Source organism: Purpureocillium takamizusanense, chromosome 13, assembly GCF_022605165.1.
Source record: "Purpureocillium takamizusanense chromosome 13, complete sequence".
Classification (NCBI taxonomy): domain Eukaryota; kingdom Fungi; phylum Ascomycota; class Sordariomycetes; order Hypocreales; family Ophiocordycipitaceae; genus Purpureocillium; species Purpureocillium takamizusanense.
In genome coordinates this window covers 31018-58854 of record NC_063080.1, presented here as the reverse complement: position 1 = coordinate 58854, position 27837 = coordinate 31018, and the positions used below count along the sequence as shown (strand labels likewise).

Genomic DNA, 27837 nt, shown 5'->3' with positions numbered 1-27837 from the left:
TTCTCGCCCTGATCTATCAAGCTGAGTCGAATCTCACCCTCTCGAAAGCAGATTTGCGCGGGCGGCGTTGGCCATGGCGATGCGATGCGATGCGATGCGCCGCGCTCGTGGTGGTTGCTCGCGCGAGTCCACCCGAGCACAGACGCGGGCGCCACGCTCGTCCTCGCACTCCACCTGTTCTGCTCGAAGGGTGCAACGCCCGAGTCTCGTCGCAAACATCTACCGTCTCAAAAATCCATTACTTTGTCTTGGTCTTTTCCGCCTGCGCCTGTTCGTATATCCAGTCATTCAAGCCCTTCTTGTTCCTTGCACGACGTTAGCGCAAGTGCCCGCCCACCATCGGAAGGAGCGGGGTTTGTATGGGGGACATGGATGATTACCTGGCAATCTCAATGGCGTAAAATTGCATGCGAGGAACTGATGGGATTAGCTCGGTCTTGTCTCAGAGCTCAATGGGCAACGAAAGGCAATTCACCAAAAATGGTCGTGTCCTCCTCGTACTCGACCTTGGGGCTGTTGCGCACCATGGTGCCAAAGTTGTAGTCGTCAATCTTCTTTTCGTAGGCCATCATGAACTTGCGCCACCGTTCCTTTCCGCTCTTGCTCTTCATCTCGTCTTCGTCGATGGTGGCTGCCGGATCGAACTCGGGGAAGTCTGTGGTGAGGTGCTCGTAGATGTCATCATCCATCTTGGTCAGGCGCAGGGTAGAGCCCTTGACCTTTTCAAGGATCGACCAGTACGTCTGCATGTGCTGAACGACTGTCCCGCGGTCAGTCGGGGGAAAAGGCTCAGCCACCGTGGCGCGGAGGGGTCGGGCAATAGCTAGTTACCTTTGACGGCAAATTGCTGCTCCATCTATCGAGGCTCAAAGTTAGCGAACGACAAAGAGAGCGACGACGCACGGCGCGCACCTCTTCCATGTTGATGGCCTCCTCGGCGTTGAAGTCCTTGGGCACGGGGGCCCCGGACATGCTCTCCATGGGATCCATCTTGGGCTGCAGCTGTGTGGTGTCGCTGGTGTTCTGTCGTGGCAATTCGGTCGGCTTGCTCCTGTAGTGTGTTGATTTCTCGCCGTTTATTCAGTTGAAGGAGGACGCTGATGTCAAAAAGTTGGAACCTTGGGCGGACGTGGGGCAGGGAGGACCTCGAGCTGCAAGCGGAATAGTATCCTCGTTAGTAGGACGTGGAGGGGCAATGACATCAAAAAGTCCAATGTGCGTAGACATTGGCAACACTGTATGTATGCACTGTATAACCCGACTGCATGGCAGACTGCGGGGACGGAAACCACAACTCCCACCAGCAGGCACATGGCACAGGTGCGCGACGAGTATACTACAAGAACTGTGCAGCGCTGGGCCCCGACGCCTTCCCGTGCATCCGCCTCATACGCCCATCTGCTTCGGTCTTCTTCGCAGAATGTTTCGCGTTCGCAACGACGCTGTGCACGGTGTCGCCGGCGTTCAACCCGGGGCACCGCCCTCTGCGGCACACACCGCGTCGAGAGATGCAGTTGCAAGCCCACGGAGATGCCTATGCGTCGCAGAAATGTTTGCTCCTCCAAAGCCAACTGCAGCGTCGATGCTAATGGAAAGGTGCTGCCCTTGAGCGCGGGCGTCTTGGTGGCATGTGCGTGCTTGGGTCAGGCCTCACCATCGCCCCGCAACAATGGTCCCCGGACAATGCCACTCTATGCATTCACACATCCAAGCCACAAGTGATACTAGTCCCTTGCGTCTCCGTCCTCGGTTGCCCGCAGTTCCGGGTTGTGGTATCACTTAGAGCGTGCCTTTTCAAGATGCCGCCGCCACGACCGGATTCTCCCTCTCTCGCGTCGAACTCATCAGCGTCGCCATCCTCATGAAGACATGAAGATTAGAGCCAAGGCAGTGCCGGCCTCGCCGCCTCCGGCCGATGCTTCACTCCCTCTTGAGCCAGATGCGTCCGACCAGCCAAAGTCATCGTGGGCTAGCCTGTTCGCCTTCACCAAAGCCTCGCACCTGGCGCCCCTGACCGCGGCCGTCCTTGCTTCGGCAGCGTCTGCTGGGCTTCGAACCGCCTTTGCCGTCTTTGTAGGTCGCATATTTGACGTATTCGCGGCCTTTGGAGGCGATTTGCGATCTGGAGACAGTGCTGTTCATGACGTTTCGGAATGGTGTCTGCTTCTTACCGGCCTCGGGCTGGGGAACTGGCTTATCAACGCCTCCCTCCTGTCACTCTGGGTTGCTTTTGGAGAGCTTCAAGCAGAAAGTGCGCGCCGAAGCTTATTCAATACTCTGCTTTACCGTGACTTGGCTTGGTTTGACACATCCAAACGCGCCATGTCCAGTCTTCTTGTGACAATGCAGACGTATGTCCACAAACAAGTCAACCGTACAAGATCATCGTTTCCAGTGCTGACAGACTATAGACAAACGCGAGAACTTCAGCTTGCGACATCCCAAATTCTTGGGCTCCTCATCTGCGATATCGTGTGCGCCCTTGCTTCACTGATCGTCGCTCTCTACCACTCGTGGAAGTTGACTCTGATGCTCGTCGCTACCGTCCCCATCTCCATCGCCATCTTGTCCGTTGCCACAAGGCGACTAGATCCAGCTATCCGGGCGCAAAAGGCACACCTTGAGACGGCCTCAAAGCTCACATCTGCCTCCCTTACCGCCATAGGGCTCGTCAAAGTCTACGATGGTTGTGACCGCAGCGTTCAGCAATACTACCGCGAGGTCAAACGGGCTGCGAGTCAGTATCTCATCCAGGCTCAGTGCAATGCTTTTCAGCTGGGCTACATTGGCTTCTGGATCGTCTCCATGTTTGTGGCCGGGTTCTGGTATGGCGTGGTGCTCGTGCGGGAGGGCTTGCCGCCAGGCCATGTCGTGACTACGTTCTTCGCCGTTCTGACGCTGTTCCAAGGAGTAGAGTCGGTCGCGCCGCATTGGCTGATTCTCTCCAAAGGCATGGCAGCGGGCAGCTTCCTATCCGACATCTGTAAGAAGTCAAACTCGGACCCGCCGCTGGCCAACGCTGCCAGCGTTCGCTCGAAAATTCGGCCTGGCCACATGGTCGGTGGCATTGAGCTGAGAGATGTCAGTGCCTCCATTCTTAGTTGACAAAACGCCGATTGACCTTAATATAGGTGAGCTTTGCGTATCCATCGCGGCCAGAGAAGACGGTTCTAGAGCCGTCGAGCTTCATGTTCCCCGCCGGCCAAACGACCTTCGTGGTCGGCAAGAGCGGTTCGGGCAAGAGCACCGTTGCAAACCTCATCGCCCAACTCTACAAACCACTTTCCGGGGAAATGCTCGTTAATGGGATGCCAGCAGACGAGTTGGACCCTGACTGGCTACGCGAAAACATTACGGTGATTCAGCAGACCAGCATCCTCTTCAACGATACGCTCTTCAACAATGTTGCCATGGCCCACCCTGCCCCGGAGACGGTGCGATACACAGATGTCGTCAATGCCTGCCAATTTTCTCTGCTTCAGTCGCTTCTTGCCGAGCTCCCGGCCGGGCTCGATACTCTGGTGGGCTCCGGGGGCTTCAACCTCAGTGGTGGACAGAAGCAAATGGTAGCATTGGCCCAAGCGCGGCTCAGAGATCCTGCTGTTTTGGTCCTCGATGAGATCACCAGCGGCTTGGACAAGTTGAGGCGAGGCCTCATCATGGATGGTATCAGAGAGTGGCGAAAAGACAAGACGACCATCATCATAACTCATGACATGGCGCAAATCGAGGAGGGAGAGTACGTCTATGTCATGGAAAACGCTACAATTGCCCAGCAGGGATCCAAGAGTGTTCTTTCCGGTCTCACTCATGGAACTTTTGCCGCATTGTCCGGCGGATCAGACGACGACGACAATAACGACAACGACGACGGCGCATCACAAAGTGGCATTCATCTCTCGAGGCTCTCTAATAGTGGTGCCCGAATTACGTCACCAACATCGTCCTTCGACTCGTGTTCAACGTTCGATGCCTATGGCAACAGCCCAACGGATTCAAGTCGAACGCTGCTTCACAGACCCCCGTCCGGTTGTTCCGAGTCTTCTTCGACAGAGAAGGAAGTCACATCCGGTCTATGGGAGCCGGATACACCTCCTCAAAAGCCCAGACCTGCGCGACTGACGACGCTGATAGAGCCTGATGTGCGCCGTTTCTCGCAGTTTATCGACGAGCAGTTCTCACTTCCTGAATGTGAGCGGTCAAGGAGTCGCAGTGACGGAATGCTGTCCCCTATTCTTCGCGAAGGATCGGATGTGGATCCCTTTGCAGATAAGGGCGATGGCAGATGTATATTTGGTGCTTTCAATCGAAGAAGCAACGTATCTGCCCTGCGTCGCCTCGCGACACGAAGACGACTAGAGAAGCAGACGGTCCTTGAGGGACCTACGAAGCAGCACCCTCCAGACCCGAGCCTAACAGCAACATTGAAGACTATCTGGCCGAATCTGGGGGTGTTGCAACGATTTATCGGCATGCTCGGCTTCATCACCTGCGTGGTCGGTTCGGCGGCTACGCCGGCATTCGGGTACTGCTTGGGTCACCTCGTGGGTGCCATGTGGTCATCTGGCGACAAGATCGCCGAGGGACGGCGATGGGCCTTGTACCTTATCGGCATCGCCGTTGTGGATGGCCTTTGTCGGGGTGGTGGTCGCTATCTCATGGAGATGGTTGCACAGGCGTGGGTGGACAAGGTCAGGGTCGAGGCGCTCAACAGGATCCTTCAGCAACCAATGCCGTGGTTTGACGACAAGACCAACTCGCCGAGCCGCATTAGCGAGGCTCTCGAGCGGAGCCCAGAAGAGATGAGAGTCATCGTGGGACGCTTCATTCCAATTGTCCTCACCGTCGTCGGAACCGTTTCGATATCTGTCATCTGGGCCATGGTCATCTCTTGGCGGCTGACGCTCGTGGTCCTCGCGACGCTACCAGTCGTCTTGGGCGCGGTCAAAGGGTACGCAGTGGTCAGCACAAAGTGGGAGGTGCGGTGCAACGACGCTGCCGAAGACTCGAGCGCCGTGGCCACGGATATCCTGCTCAACATTCGCGTCGTGCGGTGCCTGGCCATGGAGGACCGCCTCACGCAAAAGTACGACGTGACGGTCAGGCGCACGCTGGGCCACGGCCTGAGACGCGCAGCGTACAGCGGCCCGCTCTTTGGCCTGTACCAGTCGATGGGTTGCCTGCTTGTTGCACTCATCTTCTACTACACCATGGTGCTCCTGGCGGCGGATTCAAGCACCACAGTGACGAGTATGCTCGGCGTGGTCAACGTCCTGGTCTTCAGCATTGGCAATGCCTCGGACATGTTGAGCGGCATACCGCAGCTGACTGCGGCTCAGGCTGCCGCGACGCAGCTCCTTAGGTATGCAGGGCTGCCCTTGGATCGACAAGGCCACGAGAACTTCTCCCGGAAGCTCCACGCGGGACCCCTTCCCGTGACGATGCGCGGGCTCACGTTTGCCTACCCACTTCGGCCCCACGAACCGGCCCTCAACCAAGTATCCTTGGACATCGACTCCGGAGAGTGTACCGTCATTGTTGGACAGTCGGGATGCGGCAAGTCGACCGTCGCTTCCCTCCTTCTCGGCTTGTACGAACCCTCGCCGGAGCGCCACAGTGGCGGCTCGGCACTCACGTTCTGCCATGTCCCCCACGGCGAAGTCGACATGCAAAGCCTTCGCTCCCACGTGGCCTACGTGCCGCAGTCGCAGTTCGTGTTCCCCTGCAGCATAGCCGACAACATCACCTATAGTCTGGCGGCGGGTGCGGAGTCGCCGAGCGAGCGCTGGGCCAGGATCGTGCGAGCGGCACAGGCAGTCAACATGCACGACTTCATCGTATCCCTCCCGCAGGGCTACGACACCATCGTCGGGGACGGGGGGCTAGCGCTTTCGGGCGGGCAGGCGCAGCGGCTGTGCATCGCGCGGGCGCTCATCCGCCGCCCACGACTCCTCGTCATGGACGAGCCCACGAGCGCCCTCGACGCCGAGAACGCGGCCACCGTCCGTCAAATCATCCAAGACTTGGTGCGGGGCCGGTCGGAACTGTGCAAGTCGCCGACGGATACCGGTGGTGGTGCCTCCTCGCCCCATCAGACCGATGACATGGCCATCGTGCTCGTGACGCACAGCATCGACATGATGCACGTGGCAGACAAGATTATCGTCCTCGAGAATGGCATCAAGGTCGAGGAGGGGGCGAGCGTACAGGAGCTGGTGCAGGCAAACGGCCCTTTCAGCCGTCTGATGAGCGGAGGAATCTGGATGGATGGCGGCGATGCCGCGGTGTAGCTAGCCAGGAGGCGACGTCGGAGGAAATGGGCTGGCACTCACGAATTTTACGACTTTCTCACGACTGCATTCCCTTGGATTGGGCCAAGAGGTCTGTATCCTAACGATTTCTACCCTCTTTTGACAGGATATGGATGGAAACTTTGATTTGCAGGCAGCACTGCGAACAGTTTCGTCTTTCCACTGGGCCATCATGCCTCTACTCTAGTCAGGCTGCCGTTGCTCAGAAGCAGGCACTTTATCGCCCTCAAAACGTCGACCAAGTTTCGACCATATATGCATGAATTAAAAATATCTCTATGTGCTCAAGTATATGCATCGTGAGGTCGTCAGAGTAAACTCGCCCGGCGTCACACCGCTCTTCCGCCTGCAGTCGTGCTCGTCTCAACTGTCGAGCGCGCAAAGAGTCTTGCCCATGCCAGACGCAGAAAGCATATGCATCGTACCTTGGACTTCACCTTCTCTTTGACCTCAAGAGCCCTTCCCAGGTCAAGCCACGCCTCTCGCGCGTTTGGGCCTGACCAGGACGCGCGAGTTGCGCCAGCCGATCAGGCCTCGTGGGTTCTACCCAAATTGCTCTGGCTGGCGTCCGCCGCCGACTCCGCCTACCACGAGGTTCGTCGTCGTCGCGCGCCATAAATCTCTGCAGCGCAGCATCTTGACTGGGCGGGATTCTCACGTTGCTCCTGGTCCTCAAAATCGGGTCGTCCTTCAAGGTGTTTGGATGCAGCTCCAAAATGTCCGTCCCGAACGAACGACCAAGCTTGGCAGCCTCAATCATCCCTTGAAGATCAACCACCTTAGGCGTCTTCTCCGCGACATCTGTGCCGTCGCTGATAGTAGTCTGCCCGTCCTGAGAGACCTGCGATTGCATTGTCCCCCTCGTCACTGGGGGCATACTCTGTACGGCCGTCATCTCCTGTCGCTGGTCGCCGTTCAACTTCTGACGCTTGCGCGCCCGGAGTGTAGAGAAGCAAGAGCAGCAGCAGAGCAGCGGCCGCAACGGCTTGGTGGCAAAGAGGAAGGCTCCTTTACAGAGCTGAAAAATTGCCAGTACATATCGATCGGGGATCTGTCGTATCAGGGCGCCAAGGGGGATGGTCAAGACACCAAAGAGTATGCTCCATCCCCAATTGGCCCCGGTTAGGGGCACCGTGTTGAAGGCCTCGCCTCCCTTGAATATGATGATGAACTGTCCCACCACTGTCAGGCATTGCACGCCAATGAACCATGGGTTCGTCAAGACGCCTTGGTACCAAATGTCCAGTTTGTTGTCCACCCGTCGGCAGTTGTGCTGGTTGAAAAACTGCATCCAGACGTAGATGTTAAATACCAGCGTCTGCAGCCTGTGCTTCTCACTCCGGGTGTCAACGTCAAAGAGATCCCAACCGGCATAGTGAATGGTGAAGACGACGGCGAGCTGATAGATTGCCTGTCCAAGAATCATCTTCCACATCGTAATGCTGATGATTGACGCGTTTCGAGGTTCCGGCTTGCGTTTGAGGAAATCGGGCGAAGGATGATCCGTGGCAAGACCGAGAGACGCAAATATGTCCATGATGAGGTTGATCCAAAGCAACTGGACAACGTCAAAGATGGAGTCGCCAACAAGCTTCGAAATCACCGTAAGCGTACCGGCGGTGATGTTGATGGTGAATTGAAACTTCAGTCATCATGGTCAGCATCAGCTTCCACAACGTTCCCGTTTGGAGAGCTCGTCGCTTACCTGGCAGAACTTCTTGACGGCGTCATTGACAGTGCGTCCCCAGCTCAATGCTTTCACGATGGAGGCAAAGTTGTCGTCGAGAAGGATGATGGAAGCAGCCTCCTTGGCGACCTCGGTACCCTGTATGCCCATGGCCAGTCCGACGTCTGCAGCCTTGAGTGCCAAGGCATCGTTAGTTCCGTCGCCTGTTACAGCGACAGTCTCCTTCATGGACCTAAGGTGGGTCACCAGCAAGAGCTTGTCCTCTGGGCTCGACCTCGCCAGCACCTGAAGTCGGGGGATCACCGCATCCAGCTGCGATGGGGACAGCTTGCGGAAGGTAGGACCGTCCATGGCAATGCCGCCGGCGGTAAAGATTCCGCACTCAGCAGCCATAGCCTTGGCCGTGAGGAAGTTGTCGCCCGTGACCATACGCACAAAGACCCCGGCATCCTGGCATATACGGACTGACTGTATGACCTCGGGACGGAGGGGGTCGCGGATGCCAAAGACGCCAATGAATATGAGTCCCGACGCAAGCCACTCGAGGTTTACCGCGGCCGGGTCGTCATCGGGATTTTCAAAAATCTCCGATGCGTCGAAGTCCCGGTAGGCAATGGCAACCGGTCGCAACATGTTGTTGGCGTAGCTGGTAATGGTCTCATTGAAGCTGGCTCTGTCGTCCGAAGTGAGACGTGCGGCTGTGAGGACATATGTTGGGTCACCGATCAAGAAAGCGCAATATTCGAAAACGACTTCGGCGGCGCCTTTGATGAGAAGGCGATATCTGCCATTCGGCAACTTGACCAAAACAGCCATCCACTTCCGCGACGACTCAAAGGGCAGTAAAGTGACGATTGGGGTGTTGGCCCTCTCCACGCGCAACAACCCCATGCCCAGGTGATCCCGGCTGAACTTGAGCAGCGCCGTCTCAGTGCTCGAACCAAAGTAGTCGGAATCAGAAGACTCGACGCTCTCAAAGGCAGTCGAGTTCAGCGCAATGCTATCTTTGATCAAATCCTTGACCTCCGTGGACAACGAGGCGGTCAGCTGGACCGAGGAAGCGGGCCTAGGAGCAAGCGGGTCCGACGTGGGTTGTCCCGCGACAGTAGCAGCCGTATCCAAGTCGTAGAAGCTATCCTCGGCGCCCACGCGGCCGGCCACTATTGTCATCTTGTTTTGCGTCAGAGTGCCCGTCTTATCGGAGCACACGCAGGTCGCGTTTCCCATGATTTCGACGGAACGAACGAGGCGAACAAGGTTATTGTCCTTGAGCATTCGTTTCGTCGCAAAGGCCAAGGCGACCGAGACATTCAGGGCAAGGCCTTCGGGGACGGTAATGACGACGACCGTGATGGAGAGAATAAGAATGTGGAAGAAGGTTTCGGCCTTGCTAGACGGGCCCTTGCTGGACATGTACTTTAAGCGGGTTAGGTAACGGATGAAAAGGATGATGAAGAAGATTGTGCCGGCAGCGGCGCCGAAGATGATGAGCTGCTTGCCCAGCCGGCCGAGCTTTTCCTGGAGAGGCGTGACCTGCACGTCCTCACGCAGAGAAATGAGCGTGCGTCCGTACGTCGAGTTGGCTCCAATGGACGTGACGAGGTAGCGACCAACTCCCCGGTTCACCGTGGTACCGCTGAGGATGAAGGGGTCGGCGAGGGAAGCGTGCGAGGCATCGTGGTCGGCAGGAACTGTCTTCTGGACCATGCCTGACTCTCCCGATACAGACGACTCATCGATATGGAGGCCGGAGGCTTGGATGAGGACGCCGTCGACAGCGACAACGTCGCCGGCTTCAATGTGCATGATGTCTCCGACGAGGACATCGTGTATCCAAATCTTTTGGGCCCTGCCCGAACGCACGACGGTGACTTCGCGCTGCTGATTCCGTTCATTAAGCTTCTCAAACTTGTGGTTCTGCTGCCAGTCGTTGGCGGCGGTAGCGAGGACGATGACGATGATGGCGATGACGACGGTGACTCCGTCTACCCACTCAATGTTGGACGAACCTGCCTCGCCGACGGATTGATATATGCCAATGGCGAGGGAGATGGTCGCGGATATCGTAAGCAGGATCAGGAGCTTGTCGTTGAAAGCAATCCACATAAGCTTTGGGAAGGACTTGTGCCGGCGCCGCGGCAGTTGGTTGGTTCCAAAAATGCGCCTCCGGTCGACGAAGTGCGGGTTCGGGGTTTCTCCCAAGCGCAGCGCGTGGTGGGCGGGCGCCGCGGCCAGTGGCTCGGCTGCCTCTAACTTGGGCGTCCGGCCCTCGCGGCCGGCGGCGACGGCCTCTTCGAAGACAACAGTATCATCAAGAGTGGTCTCGTCGGCGCTGAGGCCGGCAGCAACGTCGGTACGAAGTCCGGCCGCGAGGCCTCGCAGACCGCCGAAAGCATCGAGAGCCGGGAGGCTCCGGAAGGTTATGAGGGTGTGCAGCTGCCCTGGTGTGAAGGCAAAGCGATTCGAAGGCGGCGGCGAGGCGTCGCGCAGGTCGGATGCTAGAGGTCTGTCATTGCGGTGGCCATGCAGAGTTTCGCCATGGCGCTGCGCAGATGAATTGTCGGGCGCGGGCGTGATCGGATCCATAGAGGCGAGGCCCAATCGCCTTTGGAGATGATTCGGTGTCGACGCGGGGCGTTGGAGGCTTCTCTCGCAAGTCGGCGGACGAGGACGAGAATAGTCGAGGAGAGGAAGAGCCTGCAGAAGCCAGAAGGCGCCGCGTGACGGCACTCCGTGATGTCGAGGCCGGGGTCAGGATACCTCTTGGGACTCCACACGTCAGGACGTGGGCAGCCGGGGGTTCAGAAAAGGATTGGCGGCGCTGGGTCCTCGGACTAATCATGTCATCAAGGCAAAAGGAATCGAGGTCGCGCGGGGGGTTCGCAGGTCAAGCTTGGCAGCAGGCAAGATTGGGTTGATCCATTGATCCATGGGTCTCGGCCGGGGTGGTGTGGTGTCCTTGGAAGTTGTCGCCGCGACGGCGGCGGGCAGCGGACCGGCGCTGGTCGTCGTCTCTCGTCAGTCGGGAGCCCAGGCGCGGCGCGGGCAGAAATGGCCCGGGGACGATTCACGTTGTCGAGTGGGTGGTGGATCGTGGCGTCGACACGGGTAGGGGCAGTGGAAGCCGCCGAGAGCTTGGTGCCACGGGGGAGACGAGTTTGCTGGCAGTCGGACGGGCTAGGAGGGCCACTTGGTGAGCATGGCTGCTTGGCGGACACGGCAACTGGCCCATGACGGTCGGGAGGCCCACTGCCGCGCGGTTCCTTTGGGGCCGGGCATGGCAAGCGTCTCACCCAGGCCCAATGGGTTTCGGTGGCCAAGAGCATTGATGTACGTGGACGGTGGAGACGGTCGGCGTCGCCGATGGGGTGGGAACCTGGTAGTTAGTAGGTCACGTAGCGTAGGTAGGTAAGGTAGTACTAGGTAATCAGAGGGCGGTTCTCGCAGGTATGCACCGAGTAGTCGTAGTCCGTGAGAAGGTATTTTCCAGGCGTGGTGGGGTAGGAACAGAGACCAGCGGGACCGGCTTGACGGGACAAGCTAGGCACCTGACAGTAAGTGTACGAAGAACGTGGGTGGGTGGGAAAGGAAAGGCCCCTGACCTGGACCCGTCACGATCATATGTAACTTGGCACTTCCAACACGAACCTCGTCGCGCGCGACAGGGCTGAAGCTCTGCGAGAGCCGGCCGGCCCCCAAGTCTCTCCATCTGTTCATCCCGCAGCTCGCCTATCTGCCGTGCTTTGGTAACGACAACGGTGTCCCACCCACGTTCGTGGCGGGGCTGATGGGGGAGCCTGGTCTGTGTTGCAGATTATTATACGTATTGTACGAAGTACATGCGCATGAAGCGGTGTCAACGGGTCCGTGACGATCCCCCCCCCCCCCCGCCGGCGAGCGCACGCCTTTGCCGGGCGACACCATTCCCATGGGGGAGGCATGGACGCTACAAGGAATCCGTGGGCGGTTGGGCGTCTGCAGGCCGTGCTGTAACTGTACCGACGGCATTGTCCGCGCACGGGCGCTCGTGGAGCGTCGTCAATTGCCGAACAATGACGACGTTGGAGGGGGCGCGGTACAGGTTATGTCGTGGCTGCCATCGATTGGAGTGTCCGATGTGGCGCGCATGCGTGTAATCTTTATTAAAAAATAATAATAAAAAAGTAGGCGACGGACGGATGCCGGGCTGCGGAGATGGTGATTGATGCCTGCCTGAGGAAGCACCTCCGTAAAAGCACCATCGCACAGTCTACCTAGGCAGGTACGTACTTACTTCATACAAAGAAGTTGGAAAGAACAATGGCAGGCCCCAACGATGGCTCCTGCCTGAGAAGTGTGAGGCCTATTCGTAGGTACGTACTTCGTACAGACAACTCCGTACCTCGTGCAACTGGGACCATCGCTGTCGACCAGGCCCCACGCCCACCCACGGCTTGCTCTCCCTCAAAATACTGATACCGACGATGCCGGTGTCTCAGTGTCTTACCTTGATTCCTATATCGAAGACGTAAGTTGACGGCACCTCGCTCGAACCGAGAGGTGATGCCTGGTCAGCCTGGGCCCTGAAGACAACCCCTCCACACCATTACCAGCTTTCATGGCCTAGCTAATATCAGATCAAATAGCGAGCGATAGGCGAGTCGAGGGTTCCGGTTCATCGGTTCGCGCACTACCTTCCTAGACACTCGCCGCCGGCCGCAGCATCAGAGACATGATGGGTTACAGTCTCGTGCGCCATCGGCCATTTATGCGCCTCCCCGTCTTACCCCGGGTTCAGATAGCTGGGCATCTCGTGTAACGGCACCCGCTCGTCTAAACCTGCAAGCCGATTCGACGACATGTTCCAGTGCACAGTGGCTCGGTTTCAACGCTACGTACAGGGTGCGCGTTGTTGGAGGTTGTCCTGCAATGCTCTCTGCTAGACGCGCGAGCCAACCCACGGAGCAACCCGCGCTATCGTCGAATGTTATATAAAGAAGTGACGAGACGCCTCCGATTGAAATTTGGCCTCGGTCGCTCACAAAGACATCGGCAGTCATGGCATGATGCCGACGGCCGCTTGTGTCTACTCAATATGCGCTTCACGTTCCCGCTTCCTCTGCTCCTACATTTGTTGCCGCCACTTGGGGCCCTTGCCCAGACAGTGGCCAGCAGAGTAGCTCCCCGCGTCGTGATTGTCTCCATGGTATGTCCGTCCCAGGCATTGAGTGGCTCTCCATCGACTGACCATGTCGCAGTGGACGCCAGAGGCACAGATTTGGCTCAGGCGGTTTCCCGAGTCAAACCTTGGCAGTCTCACCGCACACTCCGTTGCTATTCCTGGCCTTTCCATGTTGTTTCCGCATGTCTTTTGCACGGACGACTTTCAAGCATGTCAAGTTACCTTGGGCGAGGGAGAAATCAATGCCGCCGCATCCATGATGGCTCTCGTCCTGTCGCAAACGTTTGACCTACGTCAGACGTACTTCCTTTTATCGGGAATAGCAGGTGTCAATCCCAAGTACGCGACAATCGGAAGTGTTGCTTTGGCTCGGTTTGCCGTCCAGGTGGCCTTGCAGTATGAGATTGATCCGCGCTCCTTACCAGTTGACTGGCCCACGGGATACATATCGTACGGACGTGACCAGCCGCTCGAGTATCCGGTCATTACCTATGGTACTGAAGTGTTTGAGCTCAACGACAATCTACGGGAGGCAGCTTTTAGTCTTGCGTCCAAGGCCGTGCTTGCGGATGGCGACACCTCGCGCCAGTACCGCGCGAGATACGGCGCCGGCGCCGGCGGTTTCCCCGAGGCTTCGCGTCCGCCAAGCGTCGTGAAGTGTGACATTGCAACCAGCGATGTTTACTACTCGGGAACGAAGCTGGCCCAGGCCTTTGCAAACACCACCAGTATATGGACCAACGGCACTGGCACCTACTGTATGAGTGCCCAGGAGGAAAACGCAACCCTGGAGGTTTTGGTTAGGGCGACAGTGGAGAACCTCACGGATTTTTCGAGAGTCGTTGTGATGAGGGCAGGTATATCATCCTTATATCCTCTCATCATGTCAAATCAGATTGAATCATTCCTGGACGTTGACTCACCTTCTCAGGCTCGAATTTTGATCGGCCCCCGCCAGGGGTTTCGGACCTGCAGCACCTCACCAGCGTAGACCAGAACGGCTTCAGCGTTGCCATCAACAACACCTTCACAGCCGGGGTTGAAATTGTCAAAGGCATCGTCAATGGATGGAACTGTACGTTTCGTCAAGGCATCGCCCCGGCCAACTACATTGGGGACATATTCGGGAGCCTGGGAGGGGATCCGGATTTTGGACTTGGGAGCCTGACTGGAGGCCAACCTGCAAGCCCTGCGGGCGAAAGTGGTGACTGGGCTAAGCTGGAAATGAACCGACGGGAGCAATTTGGGTTGCGGGCTCTGATCAAGGCTTAGGCACGTCTCGACGGCCAGGGGGACAGATGGAAGGACTCGAGCTCAGATTTTGGCATGTGTGTCGCTCTGAGTTCATGGCGACTACTTTCCACCGCCGACTTTGTTGGCTGAGCTTCTCACAACTTTGCTAGGATCTTTCCGCTCTTGATAGCAAGTTTAAGTGGCAGCCTCCTCCAGTGAAGTGCAACCTTGTCGACCATACCAGCCATGTCCCACGTAAAATCGACGGAGCCGCCTCCGCTGAGCCGTAACCCCTTGACACTCCCGCCACCCCACTCCTTGGGAATCGCCGGACCTAAGGGAGGTGTCGATACGCGCTGTTCTTCTCGTCAATGTCAAGCTTCCACTCTTGAAGCCGCGGGCGAGGTCAGTACTTGTCTAAATTTCGTTATACATAAGAGGGGATTGACGACATGCCTTGAATCTGACCCCAGTTGCCAACCCGAACTCTCTGATCCAAGTCTACAAACGCAGCCCTTCACTCGTCCTAACAACTGGTTATCGGCGCCTCCTGCCGCATCCCAGTCTCTGGTGATGTGGTGAAAGAGCTCCTAAACGACCTGCTGAAACTGACAGCAGTCAAATGTCTACATTTACGCGTCAATATGCAACTCTCGCGCTCCGCAGCCAGTCACATGGCTTACCCTTACTGTTGGGCCTTGTTCCAGTTAGTTTCACGGGTTGGCAACCAACGTACCGTCTTTAAAACACTCGTCCGGCACCAGACCATGTAGCCAAATCTAGTCAACACCTTTCATCAAAGGATAGCCAACTGACTTGTACCAAGCACTGTCACGGCTGTAGTCGTCGTCTCTATCCCAAACAGTGACCAGTTCATATTGTCAGAACTTGAGAGCCATGGCTTCAGGGCGCTTCTCGTCTGGAGGACGTCGCTTCAGTCTTCTACTTTTCGATATGCAAGCTATACTGTACAGCTAGGCAACCTGCCTCCGGTCCCGTCCTCGAAGATGGCATCTTGAAAACCCGGGACGAGATGTGCTACGAATTCTGTCGGATCTTCACCAGCGTAGCTCAGCGGATGGAATGTGTGAGACCAGGTCATCCCGTCACTCTCATCATGGCTTGGGGCTTCACCTAGTTCGCAAAGGGGCCTCCTCGCCATAGACTATTATGATTCAGAAAGACGATGTCCTTTCCAGGAACGCCCAGCGGCATGGCTAACGAAGATCGCTCGGTCAGAGAGGTTAGCACACACATCCTCGACCGAACCTCACGTACCAGCTTGTTTGCCGTTTCCTATCGTGTAAGCGGTCATCAAGACTGTGGCGAGAGGACAAAACTCTGTGCGAGACGTCATTGATTTGTCTACACGCCCCTCCCGCTACGGTTATCGCGGACAGGACAATTATTTGCAGCAACATTCCCCTTTCAGACGCCTGTAGTCAGAAATGATAGCCCGCGGCTGCATCATGCATCAGCGCTTGTGGAATCATCTCCTCGTTGACACGCGTGATTCTGTTGCCGGTAGTAAATAGGCGGGAAAATAACCGGATCTTCACGCGGCGATACTACTTGCAAGCTATACATGGTCTTCGTGGTTCTCTGTTTCCTCATGTACATCATCGTCTTCCTTCCCTAGCCGGTATCGCTTCCAAGCGCCCGATTGATCCCTATCAACGCGAGCTGACAAGGGCTGCAGGACTTTGCTGGTAAAACGCTTGAAGGAATGGACTTCCCGTTCGCCCAAGGCCGCACTAGGTCCCCGTGTTCATCGATCGAGACGTTTTTCGTACATGGCGGGGCGTTGACTGCATGTAACCTCGAACATCTCGACGCAAGGTTGGCACCGGCGAAACATGCTCCGGAGTAGGTCGAGAAAGTGGCTCAGAATAGCCTGTCACAGGCTGCAGATCGAGGAAACGGTGAAGTAGCGCGGCCAGGTACTCGGGACTAGCTGGCGCCTGGAGAAGACAACGCGTTCGAGGGCTTTGAGGCCGGCACCATGGCTTTCATACACAGGCAGCTTCGTGACGGACCCAGCGCAACCTCACTGTACCAAATTCTTTGATGTGCAGACGTCTCGCGACCAAACACAGGCCAACCGCCAGGGCGAGTGGGTGAGAATGTCATCAGCAGCGCCACCTGTTCAGTTCAGCACGGGTGAGCAATGCGTAGTTTTGCTGCTTGGTGCAGACACGTACGGTACATACCCCCTTCCCACCCACTAGTGCGACCAAATCTTCGTCGTGTGCGGGGATTGGCACGAATATGGCAGCATAGTTGCCAATCGCCGCTTATAATAATTGTTGTCCCTGGCCTGCTTGTTGCATAACGAGCGCTGGGGGGTCTCCATAGACGCATGAGTCAGTTCGCTGAAGGACGCGGTCCTACCAGTCAGTCCAGTCATCTCCTGGAACAGCGACACACAGAGCATTCCACCTTTGCGCCAGCCAGAGAACAGCAAAATGAAACGCAAGTAAAGTCATGCTCGTGCCGAGACTGGCCGATGGGTAGTGGGCTCGGAGCAGGTCCCCCGCTTGTGAGCCTCTGCGAGCCTCGGTAATAGAAGAGATGGTAGGCAAGCCCAGCTCGAGGGTCGCTACGACGACGAGCGGTATGCTTACTTCGAGTCTGGCAGCATACGGCCAGCACGGCCGCCCCAAAGTAGCCATCTTCAAAAGAAAAAGCCCTAGTCGGACCACGTAGCTCACGAACTCGGGTCTGAGACCAACAGTGTTGAGCATGCGCTCAAGCATCCCCGCTACCAGGTATTGGGCCTCCTCCATGCGAGTTCGGGGAGGCGCCAACAACAACGGAGGCGAATGCGGACCGCCGCCCTCCAACATTTTGTGAGAATCGCGCCCGTGCTCGTGGCCTGGCTCAAAATCGAGAACGCCAGGAGCCTCCGCGGAGCCGGAATTACGATGCTGGGATAGACCAGGCCGTCCTCGGCGGTCAGGTTCCCTTTCTGTGGCCTGGCGCCAGGGATTTGCCTCGTCGTGGGAATTGTCGCCACTAAGGGGCCGCTCCTTACGAGGATCTGTAGGCTCTGATCAGACAGCCAATCCTGGTTTGAAGCCTCGACACCTTCAACGTACCTGGTACCGGTGTCCCGGCAGAAACGGGCGAGTCAAGATTTTGAACTCGCATGCCTCGCAGCGGAGTCGCGTTCGGAGCCCTGTCTCCCCTGGTGACGCCATCAAAATTCGTCTCGCTCCTCATGGCAGTCAATACCTCATTTGCGCTCGGCCGCTCAGCGGGGTCCAGTGAAAGCAATTTCTTGAGCAGCTTATACAGTCTGGGTGGCAAGTCAGGACGCTCGCGGCGCTCATCCTGGAAGCCCTTCCAGTCCATGATCTCGTCACGGAGTTGGTCAATGTCCTCCAGCTCTTCTTGAATGGCGTTAGCCCCTTGGTAGGGGAGACGACCGAAGCACATGAAGTAGAGAATCATGCCCAGAGAGAACATGTCTGACTTGGTGGTAAAGTTGCCGTACTGGCCGGTTGCATCCATCTTGAGGACCTCCGGTGCGCAGTAGGAAATTGTTCCGGTGGAGCCGGTGGACTTGCGGACGACATTCTCGGGCTGCACTTCTCCAAAGTCGCTGATGAGGCACCTCATCTTGCCGCCTTCCTTGTGCAGCAGACAATTACTCGGTTTGAGGTCGCGATGGATATAGTTGGCGGCGTGGAGATAGGCGACTCCCGAAGTTACGTCCTTGAACAGGGAATAGATATCCTCGAACGAAAGCTGGGGCCTGCTGTTGAGGAGATTGCGAGGCAGCTCGGCCTGGCCCTTGGAGCGACGGCGCATCTGGGCCTTGAGCTCCTCCTTGGTGGCTTCCCTGGGGACGCCGCCAACAACGTACTGGTGGAGATCGCCGCTGTTGCAGTACTGCTGAAGAATGAAGGCGCAGGCGACGCTGGGGCCGAACCGTGTGAGCTGGACGTCCTCGAGCCAGACGTGACGATACGACACGAGGTTCGGGTGGGACAGCTTGGCGAGCAGTTCGACCTCGATGAGGACCTTCTCGAGCCAGGCGTGGTCGTCGCCGACGGGAACGCGTTTACAGGCGAAATGACCAAGCTGACAGCCGTCGATTTCGTGCCTGACAAGCAGGACAACGCCCTTGCCTCCACGGCCGAGGACGGTTTCCTCTACAAAGAAGGTTTTGAAGTAGTTGGGGCTAAAGGCTTCGCGGCGAATCCTGCTGCCTTCGGCCTGGCCCACGCCCGGGGCGCTGGAGAGGAACTCGGCATCGTCACCGACGGACTCGGCGACGGGTGTCGAGTCGCGGGAGTGGTCGCTCACAAGGGCGGACTGGGCGAGCCTACGGACTGGGCTGGGAGGACCGTTTGCACTGTGGAAGCTGTGGTTGCCAGCACGGAGCATGCGAAAGTAGTCGGGGTTGACATATTCGTGGTTCAAGTCATACTGCCGATCAAAGGAGCGCTCGGGGGAGGCGGCACGACCAAGCGGCTGGTGGCATGTCGGGCATTCGGTACGGCGAATCTCCAGGCGCTGGGAATCGGGGTCGCGGACGACGAGAGAACTGTGGTGGCGGCTTGCGAGAGAAGGGTGGTTAGCGAAGATGCTGCATGTTGCGGGATCCAATGCGTCTCATTCGCGAGCCAATTCTCACAGAACAATCTCGCGGCCCTCACGCGGATGGTAGGGTATCAGTGACATTACGGGGGCGGGAACGGCGCCGCGCGGGACATGGCGAGCGAGCGTTGCTCGGCTGGGACAGTCGATGAGCCAGCCTATCGCACTATGAGGCGATACAATGCGATGCCGAGCGCGGGTGGTTGAGATTGGTGCCCACGAAGCGGGTGGGTAGGTGATGGACGGACGCGAGCTGGGGGCGCGGGGTTGAGGAAGGAATGCCGATGACCCGGGTCGAGGACGGCTTGTGCACTGCTAAGTTCAGTATGAGTGGTGCTGAGCTCGGAACGGTACCGTTGAGACAGCCGTGAAGAAGCCCGGTTGACCGGCAGGTATTATGCGAATGTGGGCGGGGACGGGCTTGCGGCTGCAGGCAAAACTGGAAGAGGCTCCAAGTGCCTACGCGGCGGGGTGCATGAATGGAAGTAAAGAAGGTGCATTAACTTAGTACCTACCTTTGTTGCGCTGCATCCCGCGTAGTAGCAGCATCTGGTGGCAAGCTGCACGCGGTAGGTGTAGGTAGGCAGTAGAGTTGACAGCTGCCCATGAAAGGGAGCTAGTGCAGTAGCAAAAGGTAATGCGCGGTGGAGAGCACAAGCTCAACAGCTCTCGGGCGACGACGACTGCCGACGCAATTTTTGGGAGGAGCAGGGGATAACTACCAGCAGGGTGGGTGTTGGAGGGGCACTGAAAACCCACTGAAAGGTGCAGGCCCGGGTTTCGGCCCACCCGCCACGCTGCCTCTGTACTTCTGCGAGGCACATTATCCGCATATAGGTACTGTAGTTAGGTACCTACCTAGGTATTTCGTGCTTCGAAGGCATTGTTGGACTTCCTTCCCCGTCATCCCTGCGACGCGCATCCCCTGCTCTCCGCTCCTCCTCGTCCTCCCGAACCAGCAACCAACATCACGAACATGTGTGTCCGAGCTCACACGTGGCCTTGATGGTAACCTTGCAGAGCATGGACGCATCTGCATGAACCACCGCGCCAGCCCAGCATTGTTCCTTACGACGGGAACCCCCGGCTTGCAAAACCAATCGTCTCTCTCATGCTCCGTCGTCGGTCATCCTTGTCGCCAGCGGCCGCATGCCATTCGTCATGGACGACCTCCGCCAGGCCTGCGATCGCTGTCACGACAAGAAGCTGAGATGCCCCAAGATGGCCGGCTCGGCCAGCTGCAGCCGTTGCGAGAAGGCCTGCGTCCCCTGCATCTTCAGCCCTCCCACACGGCCTCAGCGCGCGTCCGCCCACCCTGCCCTGTTTGACTGGGCCTTACTACAAGATCCGGAGCTACCAAGTGAGCGGGAACCTGCTTGCGACAGCAGCCTCCCCTGCCTCTCAATGGCCTTGGCTCCGCCAACCGAGACCACGAAGCTTGCGGGCCTCGTCATATCCCTGGACCGCCTCTGGCGTTTCTTCTCATCGGAAAAGCTTCTTGACCTCAAGGACCAGCTGCATGCCCGCGTTAACCTCGTCGGTGGTGATTCCGACTTGCGCCGTGCCTTGGAGGAGTTGCTCAGCCATGGCCAGGCCTTGTCAGGGCTGTACCTTGATGTCGTTGACCTCATGGCACTCGGCCGCCGTGGTGCTGATACGGGAACCCCTGACCCACCTTCATCTCAGGCACCGCACCCTTCGCTTGATCAGACGACACTGGGCCTCCTTTTCGCCACCCATCTTCGCTATCTGGATGTCCTCGACTGTCTGTTGGTGTTTGCTCGGTTGTGCGCCAGCATGGCACCGTCGTTGCCGGCAGACTACGATCCTGATTTCGATGTCCCGGAGATCCGCGTCGGCTCCTTTGTTGCGCCAAAGAGCACGGCCGCATCCATCTTCATCTCCATGCTTGTGGATCTTCAGGTGCTCCTGTTGGCGAGAAGTCAAAAGTTGCAGAGCTCGTTACCGCCAGCTACTCCTGACGCCTCGAGGGAAGTCCCGATACTACATCTGCAGATGGAACATTTGACGGAGCGTGCCGACAACAGCCTGCAAGAGATGAGGCAGTTAAAGGAGCATTTGATCAGGGCCGGGGCAATACGGTGAGGCTCCGTCGGCGTGGGCAATGTACTTCATTTAAGCCAGCAGAGGCGGCAACGCGTTCCGCAGCCCAAAGCCGCTTTGCAACAGCCGGCGGCGAGTCGCGGCAACGTAGTCCATTGCACGAGGCCCATCGATGCCACGGCCAAGGGAACCGACAGCCAAGCGACAGGCGGGAGTTTAAAGGAGAGCGTCCGTGCTGACACATGTTCCTCCTGTTCCTTATACCTCCCAGGAGGCGCACATGATAGTGCATGTTCGCCGGATAAGCCGGCCCGGAAGTTCACCTGTTGCTGGGATAGACACGACACAGGCACCCGCATGAACATACGTCACCGCTGCGCACTGCCAAGGGTCATCGACGGGTGCTGGTGGGCGACTACGTCGCATTTACCTCTCCATGAAAATAGAGGACGTCGAACATCTTGAGGGCCGGTGCTTTGTGCATGATCCTGCGCTTTCATCGAGCTCGCTTGCAAGTCCTTGCAGTGCCATGTGCCGGCGACAACAAGGGTTGAGGCAAGAGTAGGGGACCAAGATCGCATTAGGAGGGAGAGAGGGGTTGTTCGCACTTGACGACGACCCATCGAGCTCGACTTGTGTACGACCTGTGCCATGCAATACTCAGCGGCTTGTCCCACGCGTCAGCTGGGGCAAGGCGATTCTGTCGTGTGTCTGCAGCGACTTCTCGAGCGAGAGTCGAGGTAGTAATCGTCACGGGAAGACGACATCATTCTCACTCAGGCGAGGGAGACAAAAGACGCGACGCAGCTCTCGATCCAGACCTGGAGAACGGAAATGGGCTCTGAACAGGTTCTGGGCGGTTGGATATGATAGTAACCCGAGGTTTGACGCCACATCTCTTGAGTATCTTGTACGAAGTATACTGTATGCTGTACGCCGTATGCCGCGGCTGTGATCGACTCCCCCACACCAAGGCCCCTCGACGACGAGTTGCCTGCCTTTCCGACCCTTGTGACTTGGTCGAAATTGGCAGCCCCTCCCCCTGTCAAGATGGTTGGACGGCCGCCTCACTCGGTCCGAGGGGTGTTTGTTGGTCTGCCAGATGTGAGAGAATGGGGGAAGCGGGGCACATACATACAATTACACACACACACACACACACACACACACACACCCTCGTTCTTCATTCGGGTCCGCGATGCCCCGGGTTCTATTGCACAAGTCGACCACACTTACTAACTAGTTGCATTATGTTGGTGCGCCGGCACAATGGAAGTCGGGTTCACCGTATCCCGCGTCTCCTCTTCGCTCTGCTTCTGGCATGACCAGACAGCTTTGCAGTCAGCTTTCTGGGAGCGACTCCTGCTTTCCGTCTGTTGACAAGACCGGCGACCCGAGGCCATCGCTAGGCCGACGTTTTGGTGCAAAACACGTCGACTCGGACAACAAGAGCCTCATTGGCAAGTCGCCATGGTGGATGAGGGCGACGCGAAGAATTCCCTTGATGGGGATGTCGAAAAGCAAGCTGTTGCCGCCAGGACGTCTGCGGATCGTGAGGGCAACGACAACGGAGTCGACGACGGCCCTCTCGGTGCTGTCCACGTCGACGAGGCGAGCGAGGAGGAGAATACGGTCTGGTGGGATGGCGAAGATGACTTGGCCAACCCGTACAACTGGCCGCGATGGGTCAAGGTGTTCAACTGCGTCCTCATCAGCTCCCTCACGTTTGTCACGCCACTGGCTTCGTGTAAGTCCAAAAACAACATATTGTTTCCGTCGTGGGGCTCTCTCACTGACACCATGACATGTCATAGCCATGTTCGCGCCAGGCGTGCCGCAGCTCATGGCCGAGTTCCAGAGCACAAGCTCCGAGCTGGCGTCGTTTTGCGTGTCCGTCTACGTGTTGGGCTACGCAACGGGCCCGATGCTGTTTGCGCCGCTGTCGGAGCTGTATGGGCGTGTCATTGTCTACCACGGGTGCAACGTGGGCTTCGTGGGTTAGTGGCCCCGGCAATTATTGGTGGTGGTGGTGGTGGTGGTGATGGTGATAGTTCTTGTCCTATCTCGTTTGCTGCTGCTCCTGCTGCTGCTGCTACAAGCGAAAAGCGAGCCAAGAGAATCAAACACCACTGACTGACGTGTGTCCTCACAGCCTTCCTCATCGCCTGCGCCAAGGCACCGTCGCTGTCCGCCCTCATCGCCTTCCGCTTCCTGTCGGGCGTCTTCGGGTCAGCGCCCATTACCAACGGCGGCGGCACCATCGCCGACATGATCGTCCAGGAGAAGCGCGGCGCGGCCATGGCCAGCTTCGCCATCGGCCCCTTGCTTGGCCCCATCATCGGCCCCGTCGTGGGCGGCGTTGTCGCCGACGCTCTCGGCTGGCGTTGGGTCTTTTGGATCATTGCCATCATCGCCACCGTCCTCGCCCTCGTCTTCCTCGCCTTTGGGCGCGAGACGTACGCCCCCGTCATCCTCGAGCGGCACGCCGCCCGCCTGCGCAAGGAGACGGGCAACCCGCGGCTGCGGTCCAAGCTCGACCCGGGCCTCTCGCCCGCCGACTACTTCAGGCGCGGCATCCTCCGCCCCTTCAAGATGCTCGCCCTGTCCCCAGTCTGCATCATCTGCAACATCTACGTCGGCATCGCCTACGCCTACCTCTACCTCATGTTCACGAGTCTCACCCCACTCTTCATGCGCATCTACGGCTTCAACACGGTTCATGCCGGCCTCGTCTTCCTCGGACTCGGTGTCGGCAGCCTCCTGGGTGTTGCCTACTTTTCCGTCTCGAGTGATGCGTATATGAAGAAGAGGGCCGCTCGTGATGCTGCTGCAGTAGCCGCCGCCGCCGCCGCCGCCGCCGCCACCACCACCACCACTGCTGCGCCCACTCCAGCAACGGACGAGACACGGAGCGCTGCAGTTGCAGTCACTACGCCGCCGGCAGGTACCGCGAGCCAACTTCGTGAGCCAGGTATCAAGCCCGAATACCGTCTCCCGCCGCTCAAGATCGGCGCCTTCCTCCTCCCCGCCGGCCTCTTCATCTATGGCTGGACGGCCGAGCACCATGTCCACTGGATCGCCCCCATCATCGGCACCGCCGTCATCGGCGTAGGCAACCTCGTCATCTTCATGAGCCTCCAGATGTACCTCGTCGACTCCTTCACCCTCTACGCGGCCTCCGCCCTTGCTGCCAACGCCGTCGTCCGCTCCGTGGCCGGCGCCGTGCTGCCCCTTGCGGGCCTCCCCATGTACGACCGCCTCGGCCTCGGCTGGGGCAATTCGCTTCTGGGCTTCATCGCCATGCTCATGTTGCCTGCCCCATGGCTATTCATACGCTACGGCGAGTACTTGCGCCACAAATTTGAAATCAAGAACCTCTAGGCATGGCTTGGGGGGTTGGAGCCCCGACCGACACGATAGTAGACCTGCTGAAAGTTGCCAATATCAATCGCGTGGCTGATGGATGTCAGCCCCTGTCCACTTCAACGGCCCCGTAGCACTGGTTTGTCTCATGCTTGAATCAATCTTTTCCTCTTTTTTTTTGCCGGGCTACCAATTCGTACGCACTCATACTGTAGCCAAGCCCGTGGCCATTCTAAACCCGCTGTGCCGGTCCTCGTATCGTAAATATGTAGCAACCCAGCCTCTATGACAACCGACGTCTCCTTGAGTCCCAACGACCAGGCGACACCATGCTCAAGCGGCAGCATCAGTGAAAGCTTACCAACAGTCGTAACCATCTCACAGCTGGCCGATGCCCAGGTGTTCGGGGTCTGCCCGGACAATGCGAAGCGTGTTGGTGTTGCCCATGCCGCCCTTCCATCCCTGGACCACGACAACGGTATCACCAATGGTGAGGGTGCCAAGCTCAAGGGCATGGTTGACGGCCCACTTGATGCGCCTGTCGACATCCTCCTGCCAGTTTACCTTTTCGAAGTCGGGCTTGGCCTCGGGAAACAGGAACGGGTAGACGCCTCGGAACAGGTGGCTGAAGCGCGACGTCGTGGCGTTGCGCGTCACCATGAAGATGGGGCACACCGGGCGGTACTTGGAGAGCAGCCGCGCCGACTCGCCAGAGGTGGACAGCACGATGATGCCGCCGGCGCCGAGGTCAAGCGAGGCGCGAACCGCAGCCATGGCGCACGACTCTACAGTCTGAACGGGGCGCTTCACAAGAGTGCACATCTCCTCAAAGTGGGAAACGTAGGGGATGGAGTTCTCGGCCTTGAGGCAGGCCTCGTGCATCTCGCGCACGGCCTCGACGGGGTAGTTGCCCTTGGCCGTCTCGCCCGAAAGCATCACGCAGTCAGCGCCGTCGGTGATGGCGTTGCCGACATCGCTGATCTCAGCGCGGGTCGGACGAGGGTTCTTAATCATGGACTCGAGCATCTGCGTGGCGCAAATGACGGGCTTGCCGGCAATGTTGCACATGGCAATGAGCTTCTTCTGTGCGGCGAACACCTCGGCGGCGGGGATCTCGATGCCCAGGTCGCCACGGGCAACCATGACGCCATCGGTCTCGTCGAGGATCTCCTTGAAGTTGTTGAGACCCTGGCGGTTCTCGATCTTGGCAATAATCTGGATCTGCTTGCCCTCCTCGCCGAGAACGGCGCGGATGTCCTTGATGTCCTGGGCACGACGGATGAAGGAGGCGAAGACCATGTCGACATTGTTCTTAACACCGAACTTGAGGTCGGCCTTGTCCTTCTCGGAGAGGGCAGGCAGATCGACGTCGGTGTTGGGCAGATTGACACCCTTCCGGGAGGAAATGAAGCCGTTGTTGCGGGCACGAACCTCAATGGTCTTTTCGTCCTTGATGGCGAGCACATCGAAGGCGAGGACGCCATCATCGACGTAGATAATGCGACCAGGCTGGATCACCTTTGTGATGTTCTTGTAGTCGACGTACCTGCCGAGTTGGATGGTCAGCGACCCTGGTCTGCGCGTCGGGCAGAGGAGCTGCCGGGAAGAGCAAAGGGGACTAGACTCACATGTTGTCAGTGTCGCACGACGTGGCATACTTGTCGTCGGTGGTGATGTTGAGGACTTTGCCAACGGCGATGGGGATATCCTCGTCGTTCTTGGTGTTACCAGTGCGGATCTCGGGGCCCTTGGTGTCGAGAGCAATGGCAACGGGGCGGCCAGGGTGGGTGTCGACGGCCTTGCGGGCATTGTCGATGACGGACTGGTGGTACTCATACGAGCCGTGGGAAAAGTTCATGCGGACAACGTTAAGGCCGGCATCGCGGAGGCGGTTGATAGCCTCGACCGAGTTGGTCTTGGGCCCGATGGTGCAGATGATGGAGGAGCGGCGGTAGTTGTGCTCGGGGCTGTACGCCGTGTTGAGCGAGGCGAGCCAGTTGATGCGGCCACCGACGTCAAGATGATCCTGCTGCGCCGCGGCCATGATGCTAAATGAGCGCGAGCGGTTGGGGTTGGGAGCGGCCATGGTGCTGAGGGAAGAGAGGGCGGCGGAAGAGCGTGAAGGTGTTGTGGTTGGGAACGCGGGCGGTCGGCGCCGTGGTTTGTCTCAGGGCGACCGCAAGGCAAGACAAGCGAAAGAAGCGGCAGATCCGGAAGGGGGAGGGCTTCTAGGAGTGTCAATTGGGTGTCAGCGCCGGCGGGTATCCTGAATCGATCGACGACTGGCGGGGGAGCGGGAGATGAAGAGGGGGAGAAGAGAAGAGGAGGAGAAAAGAGTTGAGGTGTTGTGGAGGGGCAGTAGGCAGGGAAGCAAGCAGGGCGGCGGGCTAGGTGGCGGCGGTTGTGGTTGCAGCGTGTGAGAAAAAAGTGGTGGTGTAGGTATGGATGTTGGTGCAGTGGCGTGTCAGTGGTGTTAGTGGTGGGGTTTGCGCTGGCCTGAAGGCACCCCCCACCTCTTCATTGAGGTGGCTTTGAGCTGCTGCTGGAGCTGCCCGTCCGCCCGATGACGGATCAAAAGAGTAGCAGCACTACACTACCCAGGCAGGTATACTCGGGCACCGGTGTTGGCTTGACTTTCAAATGACCATTGCTTACCTGTATCTTTGTGTGCGCGGCCGAGATACTTGGACGCGTTCGATGGCTCTGAACCCGGGGCAGAGCAGGGCAGGGAGAGCTGTGGGCAAGCCAAATTTGTCTCAAGAGAGCAGCTGCTTGGAGGAGTACCTGGGTGAGGGGCAGCGTAAGAGGAGGGCAAACAAACTGATGCTAGAGGCACTGGCGAGGGGTGGTTAATACCTAAAGTAGTAGTAAGGGTTTCGCACGTATTGTAATTGAGCCAGTGCAGTCCGTGTGCTCGTCGCGAGATTCGGTGAAAAAGAAGGTATCGCCGCCTACCGAGACATGGAGGGGCAGACGGGCAGAGAGGGGCGCAACGCGATGGTGCACTCCAAACTGCCAGGGTGCTTTGCTACAGGCAGGCAGCACTAGCACGGGCAAAAAAAAAATAGTATCAGCCCCGCCATTGGCGTAGGCGCTTGGTCTGGTTCGGCCGGATGCGGTGAAGCCGAAAAAAAGAGTTATGAATACCTAATAGGTGGTGTCTGTTATCGTTGGATACTGTTATTAGTGGTTGCTCGCGATACGGTGCGATGATTGTCCCACTAGCAAGGCAACACAGTAGCAAACGAGTCCAGGCAGACTTCATTTGCCAATGGCAACGAACTGACGTGGTAACGATGACGACGACTCGAGTTTCGTCCGTCGCCTGGACAAGGCGACCAGACAGGCAGGAACGTGGAAAATGAAACTCACCAGAAACGGCGTATGCGCGCGTCCAGCAGCGGCAGCACCCG

General features: G+C 58.0%; 8 protein-coding genes across 12 annotated transcripts; 4 read left to right on the top strand and 4 right to left on the bottom strand.

Annotated features, from left to right (window-relative positions):
• Positions 1-238: 238 nt before the first annotated feature.
• JDV02_010541 (uncharacterized protein) lies at positions 239-990 on the bottom strand (the record flags this gene model as incomplete). Its single annotated transcript, XM_047992292.1, has 5 exons — positions 239-305; positions 381-417; positions 476-760; positions 832-856; positions 913-990. 5 exons carry the CDS (start codon positions 988-990, stop codon positions 239-241), a joined length of 492 nt encoding a protein of 163 aa, XP_047848306.1.
• Positions 991-1328: 338 nt separating this feature from the next.
• HST6 (ATP-dependent permease) lies at positions 1329-6573 on the top strand. Its single transcript, XM_047992291.1, has 3 exons — positions 1329-2351; positions 2412-3081; positions 3132-6573. The coding sequence occupies exons 1-3, from the start codon at positions 1870-1872 to the stop codon at positions 6288-6290; spliced, it is 4311 nt and encodes a 1436-aa protein (XP_047848305.1). The 5' UTR covers positions 1329-1869; the 3' UTR covers positions 6291-6573.
• On the bottom strand, positions 6408-11379 carry JDV02_010539 (uncharacterized protein). The gene is made up of 2 exons (XM_047992290.1): positions 8017-11379; positions 6408-7953 (listed from the first exon to the last, which is right to left on the bottom strand). The coding sequence occupies exons 1-2, from the start codon at positions 10582-10584 to the stop codon at positions 6745-6747; spliced, it is 3777 nt and encodes a 1258-aa protein (XP_047848304.1). The 5' UTR covers positions 10585-11379; the 3' UTR covers positions 6408-6744.
• A 254-nt stretch (positions 11380-11633) lies between these two features.
• Positions 11634-14564, top strand: JDV02_010538 (uncharacterized protein). The gene is made up of 4 exons (XM_047992289.1): positions 11634-12350; positions 12624-13183; positions 13236-14016; positions 14091-14564. The coding sequence occupies exons 2-4, from the start codon at positions 12962-12964 to the stop codon at positions 14429-14431; spliced, it is 1344 nt and encodes a 447-aa protein (XP_047848303.1). The 5' UTR covers positions 11634-12350; positions 12624-12961; the 3' UTR covers positions 14432-14564.
• A 1182-nt stretch (positions 14565-15746) lies between these two features.
• Positions 15747-19518, bottom strand: IKS1 (putative serine/threonine-protein kinase iks1). Of its 5 annotated transcripts, XM_047992285.1 has the most exons (5): positions 19035-19518; positions 17491-18956; positions 17017-17432; positions 16594-16764; positions 15747-16534 (listed from the first exon to the last, which is right to left on the bottom strand). In XM_047992285.1, exons 1-4 carry the CDS (start codon positions 19079-19081, stop codon positions 16687-16689), a joined length of 2007 nt encoding a protein of 668 aa, XP_047848299.1. In that variant the 5' UTR covers positions 19082-19518; the 3' UTR covers positions 15747-16534; positions 16594-16686. The 5 variants fall into 5 exon arrangements, with proteins under 5 accessions (XP_047848299.1, XP_047848301.1, XP_047848302.1 ...); XM_047992287.1 differs by having other exon boundaries at positions 17491-19518; XM_047992288.1 differs by having other exon boundaries at positions 16594-16891; positions 17491-19512.
• A 640-nt stretch (positions 19519-20158) lies between these two features.
• Positions 20159-21103, top strand: JDV02_010536 (uncharacterized protein; the record flags this gene model as incomplete). Its single annotated transcript, XM_047992283.1, has 1 exon — positions 20159-21103. One exon carries the CDS (start codon positions 20159-20161, stop codon positions 21101-21103), a length of 945 nt encoding a protein of 314 aa, XP_047848297.1.
• A 1428-nt stretch (positions 21104-22531) lies between these two features.
• JDV02_010535 (uncharacterized protein) lies at positions 22532-24442 on the top strand (the record flags this gene model as incomplete). Its single annotated transcript, XM_047992282.1, has 3 exons — positions 22532-22808; positions 22876-23058; positions 23214-24442. 3 exons carry the CDS (start codon positions 22532-22534, stop codon positions 24440-24442), a joined length of 1689 nt encoding a protein of 562 aa, XP_047848296.1.
• On the bottom strand, positions 23127-26643 carry PYK1 (Pyruvate kinase). The gene has a single exon (XM_047992281.1). It carries the CDS (start codon positions 26258-26260, stop codon positions 24803-24805), a length of 1458 nt encoding a protein of 485 aa, XP_047848295.1. The 5' UTR covers positions 26261-26643; the 3' UTR covers positions 23127-24802.
• Positions 26644-27837: the final 1194 nt, after the last annotated feature.